The sequence below is a fragment of the Notamacropus eugenii genome, chromosome 6, assembly GCF_028372415.1.
Source record: "Notamacropus eugenii isolate mMacEug1 chromosome 6, mMacEug1.pri_v2, whole genome shotgun sequence".
NCBI lineage: Eukaryota > Metazoa > Chordata > Mammalia > Diprotodontia > Macropodidae > Notamacropus > Notamacropus eugenii.
Window position 1 is genome coordinate 302,532,618 of NC_092877.1, and position 18,246 is coordinate 302,550,863.

Sequence of the window (18,246 nt, forward strand, 5' to 3'; positions counted from 1 at the left end):
CTTGGGTACCAATGGTTTTAGACCTCTTTCTGTTCATCTAGTAGTTCTATCCCCTATTAAAATGTAAGCTCCTTGAGGGAACTTTTTCTTTTTTCTTTTTTTCCTTCCTTTCTTTCTTCCTTCCTTGCCTCCCTCCCTCCTTTCTTTCTCTCTTTCTCTTCCTTCTTTCCTCTTTCTTCCTTCCTTCCTTCCTTCTTTCTTTCTTTCTTTCTTTCTTTTCTTCCTTCCTTCCTTCCTTCCTTCTTTCCTTCTTTCTTTCTTTCTTTCCTTCCTTCCTTCTTTCTTTCTTTCTCTTTCTTTCTTTCCTTCTTTCTTTCTTTCTTTCTTTCCTTCTTACTTTCTTTCTTTCTTTCTTCCTTTCTTTCTTTCTTTCTTTCTTTCTTTCCTTCCTTCCTTCCTTCCTTCCTTCCTTCCTTCCTTCCTTCCTTCCTTCTTTCTTTCTTTCTTTCTTTCTTTCTTTCTCTCTTTCTTTCTTTCTTTCTTTCTTTCTCCTTTTGTTGTCATTGTGTCCCCAGAATCTAGCATAGTGCCTCATACACAGTAAGGGCTTAATAAATGCATGATGACAACTTAAATTCAGAATCTTATTTGTTACCCACAGCTTAGCCCTTACTAGATTTTACAGTTGGCCTTGCAGGGAGCAGTGGTAAATCTGACTGCTTACTTTTTAGTCTGTTATGAACTATATGTTTCTGAAGGAGAAACTAAGGCATTTGAGGTTTATCGATTTGCCCACAGTGATTCAGTGAATCAGTAAAGGGAACAGGGAGTAAAACCAGTTTCCTGGCACCATTCCTCCATCACACAACCCCATACCTTGTAATGACTAGTTCAGGAGCCAAGAACCCATCTTAAAGAATTTGATCAGAAAAAAAATAGGAGAGGTGATTCTGAAACCACAGAAGCTCTGAGAAAATCATAAAGATGTATAATATATGATGGCATTTACCAGCTATAAATAGGGAAGATGCAGGGAGAAAAATAGAGACCTTATAAATCCATTGGGTCAGAAGAAACAGAAACTGCTTAATATTTCATTAAAAATGGATTCTCATAAATTGTACTTTGATATCTTTGGGTGAAAGACAATATGTAAGGACTGAGGCATTGTTATTCATTACCCTTAGTTATTATTAATAATTTGAACTGTTATTGAATGAAACTGTCAACAAGATATATTTTACTATTTATTGAACCCCTATAATGGGTTAGCCTGCTCAGAGCCTTCCATACCCACTGCAGTCCTTGTTCGTGGGATACTTGTACTTTGGGGAGCTGTGTGTTAATGGAGATGATCACTGTAACAAGACAGAAGCTCCTCTTGCCCCAGGAAGCTGCAACTCAGGCTGTGAGTTTGATTAGAAAAGTCTTCATGTGAAGCATGCCCCAGCTCACTAAGAAAGCAGAGGGCTGGAACTTGGAGGGTTGTGGAAAGGTTTAATGAAGTTAGAGTCAGCACAAGTGGTCAGCACACAGAACAGAGGACAGATCTAAGCCCGAAGAAACTGGAAGTAAATACAAAACTGGGAAAGACCTGGGGGAAAAACAAAAACAAAAAAACATAGGGAGTCTATAGAAATGTAGCTGCTTTAAAAGGTTTAAAACACTTTTAGATTTGTGTGCCTAGAGTAAAAGAATATTTGGTGTGGGATAAAGCAGAGAAAAGACTATTAATACAAACTTCAGTGACTTAGATTAGCCAAGACTCTGTAGTCGTTAGGGCACTGGACTTGGAGTCAGAAAGACCTCAGTTCAAATCCCACCTCAGATGATAGTTGCATGATCCTGAGTAAGTCACTTAACCTCCCTGTGCCTCAATTTCCTTATCTGTAAAATGAATGGGTAAGACTTGATGTCTTAGGAGGTCCTTTCCAGATCACATCCAAATCTCTCTTTCAATCTCCCTTCCTTCCTTCCTTCCTTCCTTCCTTCCTTCCTTCCTTCCTTCCTTCCTTCCTTCCTTCCTACCTTCCTTCTTTCCTTTCTCCCTAGGACTTCATCAACATAAGGAGTTCCCAGTGTGTAAACTCCCTCCACCAAAGCAGATGAACAACTTCTCTAACTTTGAGTCTTAGGGAATGAGTTATCTGGGAGCACTGAAAATGGTTATTTATCCATGATCACATGACTAGCAGCAGCAGTAAAATCTGAATCCAGGTCATCCTGATTTCTAAGATTAGCCTTCTATTCACCAGTCCATGTTACCTGCCATCTTACCATTTCCTGATGGACATAAGGTCAGCCTAAAAGCCATAGACATTCTCCAGAAGCAGCCCTAACACTGAAAACATACATGTCTATATTCACCACTCTCACATGCCAACACTGAAATGTACAGGCATACTTGGACTCACGTATGTACCTTCCACCCTGCCCAGACACAAACATATACACATACTGCATCTCTCTAATGTAGTCCAAAGCAGCAATCATTCCCTCACTTAAGGGGGTTTGAGGAAGGTGGGGAGGGGAATGAGGTTTGGTGTTAGCTGCCAAGACTGCCAAAGGAGGGGGGTCAAATAGGATAAAATAGGATATTAAAAACACATAAGCCATGCTGTGTTTCTAAACGGTACCAGCATGATATATATGCTACAGATTAGTAGCTGTGTTAAAGTTCAGATCTGCTTAAAACTTCAATTACATACTCACATTTGCAAACAAAGCTTTTTTTTTTCTTTCTGAAGCTACTTAGTACCAAGCTAATGAAAGCCACACATACAGACCAGCACCCAGTCCAACATCTTTAGGGATCAGAGTGCACTGGTGCCGCTAGCTGCTGACAACACCTTTTGGGGATACAGTGCTGAATTCATCCCAGCCTTGCCAAAAAAAGAAAAAAAAGAATATCTCTGCCTCAGCAATTTGGATTCTAGGAGAGTTGCATTAATGTCTCTTGTCTGCAGGCAAAATTCCTTTATCCTTCTCAAAGCTGTAATGTGCACTAGCCAACACAGATGTGAAAGTAGGGTGATGGTGAGGGCCAGCTCTTTCTCCGGCTGCATCATCTCTCCCTTCATCATCGAGTCATTATTAGTCATTGAGAATTAAGAGAATACACTAAAGTCTTACCCCAGGCCTCCCCCTACCTCATCCCATTGTATAGAGGGGAGTTCTCATATAGTTCCCTTTCCTCCATGCTCCTTAATCATTAGTAGAAAGACAGTGAAATCAGCATTTGGAAGAGGAGACTAGAGAGTATTGTAGAGAGGTAAAAGGTCAGGATCCTTGTTGAGAATGGAGAAGGGAGATAAAGGTTCTCCTTTTTACCCCACCTTTTATTCATCTCGAGAAGGTCAGTTCCTTCTGTTCTATTTTCCCTAGCTATAAAGTAGGGAAAACTTAATTGATTTTCTTTTCTTTCTTTCTTTCTTTTGTTTTTTTGCAAAACAAGTATTTCATTGATGTTTTAATTTCTGTGTTGTGGTCACTTTTCAGTGACCCCTCCACCTTTGTAACAAAAAAAAAATATAATTTTCACAACAAACCAATACATTGACCATGTCTGACCACCATACCTTGTCACATGCCTAGAGTTTGTCATCTTTCTGCTGAGAGAAGGAAATTAATCAACAACTTCCTTCTGATTCTACCGTGTTGAATCAGAAGCTGCCCCACAAAGCCTTTCCTCAACATCAGTCCTCTGAAGTTGATGGGCCACTGAATTAATGGCTTTTATTGTTATTTCCCTAAACATTATTATGGTCACTATCTAATTTGTCCTCTTGGTTCTGCTGACTTCACTCTGCATCGGTTCCTACAAGTCTTCCAAAATTGCTCTTAATTCTCCAAATCATTATTTCTTTTGATGAAGTAAAACGTTGTTATTCATATTCTGCAATTTGGTCGTTTTCAATTTTTGCTATCACCATCAGGAAGGCTATAAGTCTTTGTGTATAAATAAAGTCTTTTTTTTTTAACTCCTTGGAGTATATACTCAGTGGTAGTATTGCTGGGTCCAAGGTGGTTTATGTTTTAATGACTTTTCCAGTATGGTTCCAAATTGTTTCCCAGAGCAATCTATTCGTAGCCCTCCTAACAATACACCAGCATGTCTGTTTTCCCAAGCTCTTCAACAGTCACCATTTTTACCTTTTGCATCTTCACCCATCTAATAGGTGGGAGGTAAAGCCTTGGAGCTATTCTAATTTGTATTTCTCATTATTGATTTAAAGCATCTCTATATGGTAGTTGATGGTTTTCATTTCTTCTTGTGAACACTACTATTCATATTCTTTGACCATGTATCTATGGGAGAATGGTTTTATGTATTTTGATATTCCACATATACACATACCCCACAGCAGGTAACTTCCATGATAACTATAACTTTAGTTCTGACTTTGCCAAACAGCAAGTCACGAGTATTTTACAAAATGATGCATTTCCAAATGTACTTGTCAGGAAATATTGTATCGTTAGGTGTAAGTGAATTAGCCAGAGAATAGCTTAACTTCAGCTTCTGTCCTTCCTGTTTTCCCTGTAACCCAAGGCTCTCTTAAGGCTCAATTATTACCCCTTGCTAGAGACAGACTGTCAGTCAGTTACCTGATATGTCCCCTACTTTCACTAAAACCATTCCTACCCAGTGACACTAAGGTTTCAGAGACTGGCAGCTCCATAAGGTTCAAGAAAGCAGTGCGAGCCAGGTTAACTATCTTCGGTGTCTAGGAAATCACTAGCTTGAAACAAATAATGTTCCACTCCCATCAATGCCCTGGAAGCCTGTCATATTCTAAGAAACAGAAATTGGAACATCCAGCTTTTCCTCTCCAAAAATAAATGGCATGAGCATCCCAGTGCTGATCATTGTGGGATATGGAGAACTCATTTAAAATGACATGCAAATTGGATAGGTTTGTTCTCAAATTTAGGTAGGGATTTTGTTGTTGTTGGGTTTTCTTGGTTTTTTTTTTTTTTTGTTTTTTTGTTGTTTTTTTTTTTTTGCTTTCTCTACCCTGAAGCCCTGAAAACCAAGACAGAAACATAAGTATACTTACCCCAGTTAGTTTAAAAAAAAAACACAAGAGAGCACACACACAGAAAAAACATACGGTCCATATGGTAATTATTGATTCTGGCCATCTGGTAAGTTAGGAGTTGGCTTCTACCATGTTGAATCAGAAGCTGCCCCAAAAAGCCTTTCCTCCCAGAAGACACATATTGGTCAGATGGGGACAGGGATGGATTTCATTACCTGGAGGTGACTTCTCCAGAAGGAAGGCAGGACTGGGCTCAGAAGGATCTCATGGACATCTGACTGTAAAACAAAGGCCAACAAGAGCAGAGAATGTGCCTAATGACAGAGGGCAGGGATGGGGAGTGGGGAACTGCTGAGATCCATCCTCACATCCATGAGTTTGTGTGAGATCTAGGGAAATATGTATGTAATGGATAGAAATGGTTGGACAGAACCTTACACTGATGAAGTACTATGCTAATTCTTTAGGATGCCAGACGTGAAGATGTGTCTGCATCTGTGTGTTGGCATACATCTGTATGAATTTGTGTATGTGTTTGTGTCTGTAGCTGTGAGTTTGTGTGTGTATCCATATGTCTATATCTATATCTGTGTGTATGTCTGAGAAAGTTTGTATCTATCTCTGTGAGTCTGTGGGTGTCTTTATGTGTTTTGTGTATCTCTATGCATTTATGTTTCTCTGTGTGTTCACAGGTATCTATGTGTTTACATGTATCCATGTTTGTTTCTATGTGTTTGCATGTATCTGTCTCTACATGTGTATCTCTTTCAGTGTGTATATGTATTTCAGAATTCATGTGTGTATCTCTATCTTTGGGTCTATAAAAGTGTGATTGTATCTTCATGAGCATTTCTGCATATACACATCTGTATGTGAATATATCTATATATACGTCTCTGAAAGTGTGTCTACATACTTGTGTGTGTGTTTCTTTGTATATGTGGGGGTGGGGTGGGGGGGGGTGTGTGTTGTAAGCATGTATATCTGCTTGCATACAGGAAAGCTAATTTCCAGTTCAGGCAAGTGGACAAAGTCTGCAATCCTTGAAAGGCAGAACATTGCCTTTTTATCAGGTTTCTGGGTATTTTCTCCCTTTCAAGTCCTTATTTTCATTTGCTTATGTTTTCTAAAATGCTTCACTTTTGAGCTAAAACTTCTCAGCCCAGGGGCAAAATTTTCCTCTCTGAAAGTTTTTAGTGAAAATCATTTATTGTTTTAAAGTGAGAGAAATAATGAAAAATAGGAATTTTTTTCCTGGTAGAGGAGAAATACTTATGATGTTTGGGGTTTATGAGAAGCAAAGCTCAGTAAAACTTTTTCAGATTCATGGAATCAATAGATTAAGAGCTGAAAGGGATCCCAGAGACCTTCTAGCCCATGCCTGTCTCCCACCCCCATTTTGCAGAGGAGAAAACTAAGACCAAAGGAAATTAGGTGACCTGTCCAAAGTCACATAAGTAGCAAATATGTGGCTAAGCTAAAAAATAGATATCAGTAGCACATCTTGGTTTCATGTTACAGGTATTTCAAGCCAACAATGATGCGACGGAAGTGGTTTTGAACAAGATTCATACTCCAGTGCTGACGCGGTTTATCAGAATCCGCCCTCAGACCTGGCACACAGGCATTGCCCTGAGGCTCGAGCTCTTTGGCTGCCGGATTACAGGTAAGATCAGCCTACTTTGCCCTGTCTCCTCTGTTTTGTTCAGCTCTCAGTCCAAGTGAGGCAACAGAATGAAGTTATCCAGCTGTCCAGTGTCCCCAAGGCCTCAGCAAATCAGTGACCTCTCACCTTTTCTGTATCCTAGTTTGAAAGCATGCCCAAGCCCCTAGGTACTATAGCCTACTGGGTAGAGAGATTTTTTTCTCCCTTCTCCTATAGGCCCTCTTCATAGAAAGAAGTAAATGGTGCTTTGGTGGATACTTCTGCATGTTGTTATATACTAAGGTTACCTAGAGCTTGGGGGTGGTGTCTTAACCTGTGTTGTCTCACTAGTGGGTCAGTCTGAATACCTGTCTTCATGTCATGTCAGTCTCATCCATGCAAACCCCTTCCCCTTAGGGCATCAAAGTACAGTGGAGTCAGAGGTGTTGAATTCACATCCTGATGGCCTCTCCTGCCAACTTGGCTAAGTTGCTAAGTGTCTCTGGGCCTCAGTTTCCTCATCTGTAAAATCATCTACAAAAATGAAGGGTTGGACAAGCTAAGCTCCATTGTCCCTTTCAGGCTCTATGTTGTGGGCCTGTGATCCCCTACCACAGTGTTTGGGGTTTTGGTCTTCCCCTATTTACACACACACACACACACACACACACACACACACACACACACACACACACACACACACACACACACACTTACTTAGCATCTTTCTCTTTCTCCATGACAGTCATTCATTCTTGGTCCATGGTAGGGACAGCCTCATATCCTTCTATGTTGGCATTCTTTTGAGAATGGTTATTCATCCCATATTCATGGAAGAACTTTGGTAGTCAGGACTCAGTTACATGACAGGTAACTTGTGACTAGTAGGCTTGAATGAGGAGCACACAGATGAAGAACCAGCACGTCAGGAAATGAGGGAAGGGTGAGGACCTCATGATTACATTTTTGAATCTGAGAGAAGTTGTAATGTGATCTCAATGATTTGCCCTCCCCAAAATAATAATAAAAAAATTAAAAAATTAAAAATTAAAAAATTAAAAAACAAACAAAAGAAGAGTCAATCCAGCAGCCAGGATGGACTAGTTGCCTATTATGAACCAAGCCCTATGTTGGATACTGGTGGTGTTGGTGGTGGTGGCGATGGTAGGGGGCGATGCCAAAGAAATTGAAAAGATGCTTTTCCTTATGCAGCTAAGACCCTTAAAGGAAGGAAAACCAGTGCACATAAAACAAAGCAGGTTGTGTGTGTGTGTGTGTGTGTTTAGAACGATTTCTAAAATATAGTTTGATGGATTCTTTTTGGTTTTCTATTACCTACATTTCCTAATGGGTTCCTCCCCTCATCTCCAATGAGCGATCCCTTATAATGAAACATGAAAAAACACAACAAAACAATGTACACTCACAATATCAGAAGTGATTTGAAGTATTCCATGCTCACTCTCCCACCTGGGTACCTTCTCATCCCTCGTATTTGGGGCCAGTCATCCTTATAATTCTAGAACATTCAGTCAGCAGTTTCTGAGGCAGAGGACAATGAAGGGCCGAGCTGTACTGTGCGATGAGTGTGTAGGATGTCAGAGGAGGGTAAGACCAGCGTGGGCTGGCGCAGTCTAAAGTGATGCTTTACACATACGTTTATATAATGTGTTAAGAAGATCAGCAAACATTTTTTCTCACAATTCTGTGGGTACACAAATAATTATCGTCCTTTTACAGATGAGGAAACTGAAGCTTAGAGAGATTTTAAAATGACTTGTCCAAGTCAGACAGCCCAGTAAATGGAGGAGCTGAGGTTTGAACTCAGATCTCAGACTAGATCCTGTGCGCTTCCAATTACATCATGCCTTTGCTCTTCTGGTACAGGAAAACATTTCACTGCATCATTGATTTAGAGCTGGAAGCAGCTTCAGAGGTTAGCATCCAGTCAAACCCTTCATTTTATGTTTAAGTGCTTTATCCTTGGTCACAGAGTTAGTTAGTGTTAGAAGGTAGGATTTGAACCCTGTTCTTTCCAATCGTCAGCCCAGCACTTTTATCTGCTCCTCTGCTCTGCCTTGGTTTCCTTATCCAAATACACTGTGGGATGTTACTCTGCCTGCGGGATGTCAGCAATGATTCAAGCATATGGCATTTTGTATTTTTCTCACTCTCCATACTCTCCACAGATGCTCCCTGCTCTAATATGCTGGGAATGCTCTCTGGCCTGATCGCAGACTCCCAGATCACAGCCTCGTCCACTCGAGAATACCTCTGGAGTCCAAGTGTAGCCCGCCTGGTGAGCAGCCGCTCTGGCTGGTTCCCCCGCAGCCCCCAGGCCCAGTCTGGTGGAGAGTGGCTACAGGTAGACCTGGGAGTGCCCAAGACGGTGAAAGGGGTGATCATCCAGGGAGCTCGAGGTGGAGACTCCATCACTGCTGTGGAGGCCAGAGCTTTTGTGCGCAAGTTCAAAGTGTCATACAGTTTGAATGGAAAAGACTGGGAGTACATAGAGGATCCAAGAACTTTGCAACCCAAGGTAAAAGAATTGGTGCATTCTAATGACAATAGGGTGGGCTACTTTAGGAGCAGGCCATTCCTCTAGATCCCAGGTGTCAGGCATGTACAACGCTTCCCACTGGGACACATTAAAATGGAATTGGGAAAGATTGAACAAAATAAATAAAGATACAGTAGAACACAAAGTTCTAAGTCAAAGATACCCAGGGATCCTTATGCATAGTTTAGTGGCCCCTTGTTTCTCTTTGAGCTGTACACCACTGATCTAAGTAGCTCTAATGATCTACCTTCCATATCCTTAACCGTTCAGTTATTTCCTTTTTGTAATCACTCTCCCCAGCCTCCCTCCCTGCTACATCTCCTTTGAGCTAAGGTTATCATGGAACAGCGGCAGGAGAGATAGGACAGGTCCTGCACATGGAAGAGGCCACAGCTCACCTGGAATATCTTGAAGACAATGACTCTTTTCCAAATGCCATGCCTGTGCATCTGTGGGATGGCCATTACCAGCCACTGCTGGGCAAATGGACAACCCCAGGGCTTCAGTTTCCTTATCCAAGTCTTTGTCACTGGCCCAGTGATGTTGATGACTTGATTAGGCAGCTAGGTCCTTGTGTGCATCCTGAAAGGAAAAGGGTGGAAATGCATATTCTTGGCCAAAGGGGGAAGGGCCTAAAAGGCCTTAAAAGGAGGAAAGGGAAGAAGCATTTATTAAGTGTCCACTGTCTCATTTGATCCTCACAACAACCCAGGAAAGCTGGTGCTAGAATTATCCTCATTTTACAGTTAAGGAAACAGACATACAGAGGTGAAATGACTTGCCCAGGGTCACACAGCTTATACATATATATGAGGCTGAATTTGAACTCAGGTTTTTCTAATTCCTGGCCAGGTGCTCTATTTGCTGTACCACCTATCTGACATGGAAGCAAATGCAAGAGAGATGAGGTTTGGAAGTAGAGGTTAGGGATGGAGTATCAGAAACATCTCTTTTTCTCTGTTAGTATGTCATTGGTGGTGGTGCTCAGTTGTGTCTGACTCTTTGTGACCCCATTTGGGGTTTTCTTGGTAAAGATACTGGAGTGGTTTGCCATTTCCTTCTCCAACTCACTTTACAGATGAGGAAACTGAGGCAAACAGAGTTAAGTGACTTGCCCAGGGTCACATAGCTAGTAAATGCCTGAGGTCAGATCTGAATTTAGGTCTTCCTGACTCCAAATCTGGCACTCTATCCAAAGGAGCAGACCTAGCTGGCCCAATAGTATGCCTCTTCCCATCCCAGAGTAATCCTGACTGGTTCTATCCCTACCATTTATTTTTCAAAGTGGATGGTCAAACAATCTTTCAAAGACAAATTGTATCTAGGCTGGAAGTCAGGGTCACTAATTTCATGCCTTTTTGCCTCTGAGAAATGAAGGTCAGTCTTCATTCTCAAAGCAGAAAGGAAAGGCCTTAGCAGTGAACTAGTAAAATGGGTCTCTTTTTTGGGAGCTAGCTAATCAGTTTGACCTAAGACTCCTTTTTAAGTTGCTTTATACACCCCTTAGGAAATGAAGGGCCCCAAGAAAGAAAGGAGAGAGTGGGTCTGCATTCAACTTCCTTGGCTTTGTGAATGTTTCCATTCCAAAAACTGAGGCCAGGGGTGGGGTGGAGGTTTGAGAACAGTGATGTAAATTCCAAATTCATAACTCCTGGATCTTGGCAGAATTTATAGGTTGGTAACCCGAACCATAGAAAACTGTCCACCACAAGCTTCAAGCATGCTACAGAAGCACTGACCACAGCTTCTTCTGGGCCCCTCTGGAGACGTGGGAAGCAAGATGATTTTAGCTATGGTTAGATTCTTTCTTGTGAACAGAGAAAGTGGCCAACTTCCTCCATCTGGGAGTAAGTTCCCAAGACCCACAGGGGCAATCTGTTCCTAAAAAAAAAAAAAAAGTAAGGGAGATGTAAATATATTCCAGGTGCTTGAATATGCCAGCAATGCACATGGATTGATACCCCTGATTAACACCCACACCCACCTGGCCCCTTCCATTTCTCCTTTCCCAGCCTGTTTCCCCAACAGTAACCCCACCAAAATGGGCAAACTGCCCTTTCCCCAGGATGTCAATATAGTTGCCAAGGATGTGCTCTCCAAGTTAGTTTTCATAGGAGGCTAAAAGGTACAGTGAAATAAGGGCTGAATTTGGCATCTGAGAATCTGGGTTCAAATCCTGATTGTTTTTTACTACCTGAATGACTCTGGGAAAGTCAACTTCTTACAGCCTCAGTTTTTTTCATCTATAAAGGAGCTGGGTTGGACAGGTTAGACTGAATGCCTGCTGCAATTCCTTCTAACTCTGTGCCTGTGATTCTGTGATCTTTTGCACAAAGGAATTGGTAGTTTGGCTAATGAGCATTAGAGGAGATAACCCATTTTCAATACCTAAAGAACTCTCAAGCAGTCAGACCAAGCCAGCATCACTTTTGTTCCCTCCAGCAAATTTCAGCATGACATTTATTCAGACTCTGATGTGTATATTGGATATTTCTTAAGCTCCCTGCCTCCTAAGAGCTCAGAGAGGCTGGGTGGAGTGCCTTAATTCTGTACAGATGTCAAACCCATGACATCCCCACACCTCTGGGATACCCCAGGTCTGCAGAGTGCATCTCTGGTTGGGAGACTTAAGAGATGGAGGCTGAATGGTCTATGCTTTCCCTTGCCTCTTCTTCGCTGCATAAATGAAAGTGAAGCATGGTACAGTGGAAAAGGCACTGGCTCTGGAATCTGAGGACATGAATTCAAATCCCCCTTCTGGTCCCTACTACCTATGTAACTTTAGGCAAGTCACAACTTCCCTGGGCCTCAGTCTCTATCTGTAAATGAGGGGATCAGCCTTTCTAGTTCTAGATTTGTAAGCCTAAGTTACTTAAGTTCCCTGGGCCTCTATTTGGTCATCTGTACAGCAAGTTTCTCTAAGGCAGGAATGAGAAACCTATAACCTCGAGGTCACACGTGGCCCTCTAGGTCCTTAAGTGTGGCCCTTTGACTGAATCCAAAACAAATCCTTTTATTAAGGGGTATAGAGTCTTCAGTGTATTGTCCCATAATAATTATGATCCTTTGACTACATGACCCAATGTAAAGAATTAAGGTTGATCTCTAGAGAATGTCAATCCCTGAGAATAGCATTCTGCACCTGCACCAGGTTGGGTGTGGGAGGAGAAAGTATAAAGAACCTGGGGAGGAGTCCAATTGCCTCTGTCCCTTCTGCAGCTCTTTGAAGGGAACATGCATTATGACACTCCAGACATCCGAAGGTTTGACCCAGTTCCTGCCCAGTACATTCGGGTGTATCCAGAAAGGTGGTCGCCAGCTGGGATTGGGATGCGCCTGGAGATTCTAGGATGTGACTGGACAGGTAAGGCTCCCTGCATCTTTTTAATTGATCTAGAACCAGGTTTGCTAAGGTTCAGTCTTCCCCAGGACTGCCCTGGGAGAGAAAGGTTCATTCATTGCCTTGGGCCGGGGAGAGATTGAGGAGATTCATCCCTGGTTTAAAATCCTATCAGACTGAAAGCCCAAAATCCATCTGTTGACTTTAGCCAATTTTAAAAACTAAATTTTTATTCCCATCTTTTGTTTTTAGATCAGCTTTGTTTACCAGTTCAAGTCGCATTTCTCTGGGCAAATCTTGCCCTCTGCCTCCCAGGGAGCCATCCCCTTAGAACAAAGAATAAACAAGAGAGGAAATGAATAGTTCAGCAAAATTAACTACCTTGTCAACCAGGCCTGGTGGGATATGGAGGGTTTTGTACCTCTACAAAGAAAGGAGGTGCCAATGGGTCATTTTGGGAGCGTCCTGTTTCAGACAGACAGTCCCAGCTTCAGCCAGATTTTTCTGGGAATCTTGAAAACAAATAACAACAGCCCACCACCCAACCCAATTCAATTACGTCTTGACTCTTCAGGCTAGAGGGCTGTTCCTGTTGATTTAGAAAAGAAGAGGGAGTAGGGAAGAAACCACCTCGTAATAGTAAAGTAATCTGTTTAAGTCTGAATCTGGCCTCCAGATGTCAGTGGTAAAGAGACTTCATTTTCATTTAGAAGCCACATCTGTAAAATGCATTTGCTGGTTGAAGGTTCCTGTTGTGGGGAGTGTAAAGGGAATATGGCTCACCCCGGGCTTGTGGCTGGGACCTTGCTCATCTCCTCATCTCTGTGGTGGCCCCAGACAGAGGCAAGCTCTTTAATTCATGCTAATGAGGAGGAGGAGGAGGCCTGCTGAGAGCTACTAGTGTACCCATCCCCTCCTTTCCTCTGAGCTCTGGCCCCGCCCTATTCCCCGTGGCTGGCACTACATCTTACACTCTCCCCTCTCCCAGTCTGCCAAAAGGAGCTCAATCTAGCAAGAGCAGGGGGAAGGTTTAAGTTACAACTCTCTGAGGCTGGACTTTCCCATTACCCACTCTCTGCTGGGTATCCCAGTGCCTTAATTTTCCTCTCCTGTGTCATACCTGTCCCCTGTTACCCTAGTAGGGATGTTGGGAAGGCTGAGTGACATGCTTTCAGCAGCTGGGGAGAAAAGTATTGTTACAAAATACCAGGCTGCTTCTGTGGAAAAAGCCCAAAAGGAGAATACCCACAGATTGGCCCAGGATAGGTGTCAGCCTTCATGTTATCATCCCTCATCCTCAAATTAAAGGAAAATTCCACAAAGGAATAGATGTCCCTGAATGTCATAGACAGTGGAGAAGAGTCCACCTGACAGCCCCACCTCCAAGTCCTCAGCTCTCTGGTACTAGTTTTCATGTGTTTAAAATAGATTCTCTCCTGTTGACACATGATGACTTCATTTACGGAGTTAGGCAGGAAGACACTCACACACTCTTGGAGCAGAAACTCTGTTTACAACCAGCTGCCCAGTGGCAAGTGGTCCCAGTCCTTCCCCCTACTCCTCCCACCCATCCCTCCTCCCCTCATTCCCCAATTACACTGGTGACTGGTCAGCGACAAGCTTCTGATTTCAAAGCCCTGCCGACCTCCTTCCTCAGAAGATCACAGCTGGAAAAGCCTTACCCTATGACCACTCTCCTGACTTTGAAGTTACACACATCTGGTTTCAATTGTTGAACAACTTCACAGTTTAATGGGCAGTTGCTCTCTTAAAGTCCCCAGATGGGACAGACACCAGACAGTGGTTGGGACAGTGGACAAAAGAACCTGATGCATCCTCTCTTTCCTTTTCACAGCCACAAACTGTGCCCCCCCGTCCTTTTTCATGATCTATTCCAACCATGTCTACACATTTGGCTCTCTTGACCATTGTGAAGATATGTTTCCCTGGTCCATGTGGTCTGTTCCCCCTTTCCCCCCACTGCCATCACTCTGCCCTAAATTACGGTGCTCATGGGTTGTCCTCTCATCCCACCCTGCAAATGGTAACCAATCAGATAATGTCTTGAGGCTAAGCTCTCAACAGGTTATTGGACACATCACTTTCACCTGTTGTTTTTTTTAAATAAAACTGTTTATTGCCCTTTTGCTTCAAGACTCAGTCTGAGGTTTTATGACATGGTAACAAATTTGAGTTTGCAAATGAAAAAGCTTTGAGGTTATTTGGTATTTGCTGTGAGCAAAAGGCAAATGCTGAAAAGGAAAACATGAAGCCTGGCATTAACAACTAAAAGAGGGGAAAGCCAAGCATGAAAAGCTATTCCAAGTACTTAGTGATTTCTTTTCGCTCCTGATATTTATTAAATAATATCCTGAAGGATGTTTGACAAAGGATTAGGAGGATTACCTAGATTTATCGTCAGGAAGCCCTGAGTTCAAATCTTACCTCAAAACACGTACTAGCTGTGTGACCTTGGGCAAGTCATTTACCTTCTGTCAATCTCAGTTTCCTCATCTGTCAAACAGGAAAAATAGTTGTGTGGGGTGAGGGGAGATAGAAACAGAGAGAGAACATTTTAAAATTTGCAAAGTGCTTTGCGAACATCTCATTTGATCCTCACGACTCTAAGAAGTAGGTGCTATTTTTAATATTCATTTTATAGATGATGAAGCTGAAGCAGACAAAGGTTAGGTGACTTGTCCAGGGTCACACAGCTGTTGGGAGGGGGATTTGAATTCAGGTTTATCCTGATTCCAGGTCAGGTTCTCTAACCACTATGCTGCCTAAACTGTTTCCCTTACCTAGCTCACAGGCTTGCTTTGAGAATTATATAAATATTAACATGTTTTGCAAACCTAGAGTGTCACATAAATGCCAACTATTATTATCATTCCTGAGTCACAGGACAAAGAAGGCTTCATGGAAACTGGAGGAATGCTCAGGGTTGTTCCACCTGCCGTGCCGTGGGCCAGCTCCTGGGTGAACATTCTGTTCATGGAACCCTCACACAGGTTATCCATTCATCCACAAGTGTTTATTCAGCACCTGCTCCTTGCTGGGCACTATGTGGGTGATAGAGACAAAAAGAGAACTTACCTTCTAGATAATGATGCTCTCCATTGTCTTTGTCCCTAGCTGCTAAGGAGTTTCCCAAAGAGAGGATGCTCGGGCCCTTTAACCTTTAGCCAAGTCCACACAGCCGGGGCATCCAAGCAGAGGATGCTGGGTTAAGTCAGGGCAGACACGGGTTGTCTGGATTTATTTATGACTTTGGCATTTGTGGTTCAGATTAATTTATTAGAGATGGGTGCAATTGGTGAAACACACACATACATGTGGGTGTGCATATATGTACATGTGTACATGTGTATTATGTGTGTATATATACATATATGTGTACTGTGCACACATCTATGTATACTTTTTTTAAAAAGACTCTCCTTGGACAGGAACATGTATGTGTGAGTGGGTGGTGGGCATATGTTTGTGTTTGGGCATACATATACACACATAGACACCCACACACAGACATGTGTTTGTTGTATTATTCAGTCACTTCAATCATGTCCAACTCTTCTTGACTCCATCTGGGTTTTCTTAGCAAAGATACTGGAGTGCTTTGCCATTTCCTTCTCCAACTCATTTTACAGATGAGGAAACTGAGCCAAACAGGGTGAAGTGACTTACCCAGAGTCACATAGCTAATAAGTATCTGAGGCCAGATTCAAATTCACAAGGATGAGTCTTCCAGTGTCCAGGACCAGGACACTATCCACTGTGCCACCTACCTCCATATACATATACATGTACATGTACATGTACATATACATATGCACATACATATATGTATACGTATACGTATACATACATGTTATACAAACACACACACAGAATCTCCTTTGTCTGGCTTAGGAAACAGTCATTATCCAATACACAGAAGATCAAGGGAGGGAAATCCTGTTTGTTATGAAGGTGGGTTTCCTAGCAGGGCAGAGATCTCTCCCAGCACCACATTTATCTGGCAAGGGTTCAGGCGTTCCACACTGATATCTAAGTGTGAACTCCTCATCTTTCCTCTCTGAAAGCTGCATGTCAAATTTGCATATGTTTAAAAGGAAAAGCAAGTTTTGCATAATAGAGAGTCTCAATTTCAAGTCCTACTTTGTATATAGAAAAGCCTGTTTTTATTTGGTGTTGGCTAAATTCAGAATTTTTAAAAAATCATTTAAAAAACAAACCCCAAATCTACTTTTCTCCTCTTCATGGTATCACTATTTTCCAGTCATGTAGATGTCTCTTTCTTCCGTCTCTGATAGCTCCAGACTCAGCTCGTGGCTGGGTCTTATCGATTCTTCATCCGCAGTAGTTCCTATTTCCATTCCCAGTAGCAGCACTCTGTTCCAAGTTTTTATTACTTTTCCTTAGTTATAACCAGGACAAGATACTGTGCCCCAGGTGCTGACATGTGACGGGGGGCCTAGTTCCTACACACTGTGGTGCAGTGACCACCACACTTAGACCTTATACACTTCCACTAGCCCCTAAGGTAGACAGTTTGGCCTAGGAGAGAGAAAAGTGATGAGGTCTTGGCCTAGCATATTTTGAAAAGAAGAGGAAGGGGATTGATTGTGTGTCTCCCACATTACTATACCTGTGGTCAGATTATTTCTCATAGAACTGCCTACTTTCTCTCCATTCTTCCCCATCCCCAACCTCCTGAAGGGATATAGACTACATTTTCTAAGGAATGGTTCCCCTTACCCTCCACACAAATCAGTCTTTCCCAGATGCTGGTATTCCCAAGGATAGCTCTGCTTTCATTTGGATTATGACACCAGCCTCCTGAGTAGTCTCTTTCCCCTTTCTGCCCAGTCTTCAGTCCCACCTATCTATCCTGCCCACTGTCACCATCTTTAACCTTCCTTCACAGCGCTGATATCATACCTCTACTAAAAAAAAAAACCAAAACATTCAAGACTCCCTGTTACCAAAAAGAATCCAAACTCTTTAGTGTGGCTTTAAGACCTAAAATCTGGCTTCCCTCTGCCTTTCCAGTGTTATCCCATATTACTTCCAAATACATACTCTGAAGTTAACCAAACCAAAGGACATTATTCCTATTCCTCATACACAACATTCCATCTCTCATCACCTTGTCTTCGCACATCTGTCTCCCCTGCCTCATGCACCACCTCTTAGGATCCCTGATTCTCTTCAGAGCTAAGTTCATGTTACCTTCTGCATGAGGACTTTCCTTATCCCTCCAGCTGCTAGTGCTTTCTCCCCACAATTACCTTCTGGTACTTATGTAAATACTTGGATACACACATGGTCTCCCCTAAAAGGACACAAATTCCATAAAGGTAGGGACTTTGTCTTCTGTCTTTGTGTCACCAATACCTAGGAGAGTGTCTGGAACACACTAAGCACTCAATATATCCTTGTTGATTGATTTCATGTCTAAAATAAATCTTAGAAATGAGTTAAATTATTTCTTTTTTACTTCCTCCATCATCAGGAAAGCTAAACCTTCATGCCTGTTGTATTTTCTTCCCACAGACACAAGGCCCACTGTAGAGACCCTAAGACCAACTCTGAAGAACGAAGAGACAACCACGCAGTATCCTCCAGATGAGGAAACCACAGACTGTGGGGAAAGCTGTAGTGCTGAAGACGGTAAGTGTCCTAGGTTGGGCCCAATCCCCAGGACTTCTATCCT

General features: G+C 42.4%; 1 protein-coding gene across 4 annotated transcripts in view; it reads left to right on the forward strand.

The window, feature by feature from the left end:
- The window catches only part of NRP2 (neuropilin 2), a 147,741-nt gene that overhangs the window by 70,536 nt on the left and 58,959 nt on the right, over positions 1-18,246 (forward strand). For all 4 annotated transcript variants that reach the window (XM_072620109.1, XM_072620110.1, XM_072620111.1 and 1 more), the window contains exons 8-11: positions 6,504-6,648; positions 8,817-9,166; positions 12,407-12,551; positions 18,087-18,203. In XM_072620109.1, coding sequence (XP_072476210.1) covers positions 6,504-6,648; positions 8,817-9,166; positions 12,407-12,551; positions 18,087-18,203 — 757 coding nt within the window. The remainder of the gene's footprint in view (positions 1-6,503; positions 6,649-8,816; positions 9,167-12,406; positions 12,552-18,086; positions 18,204-18,246) is intronic.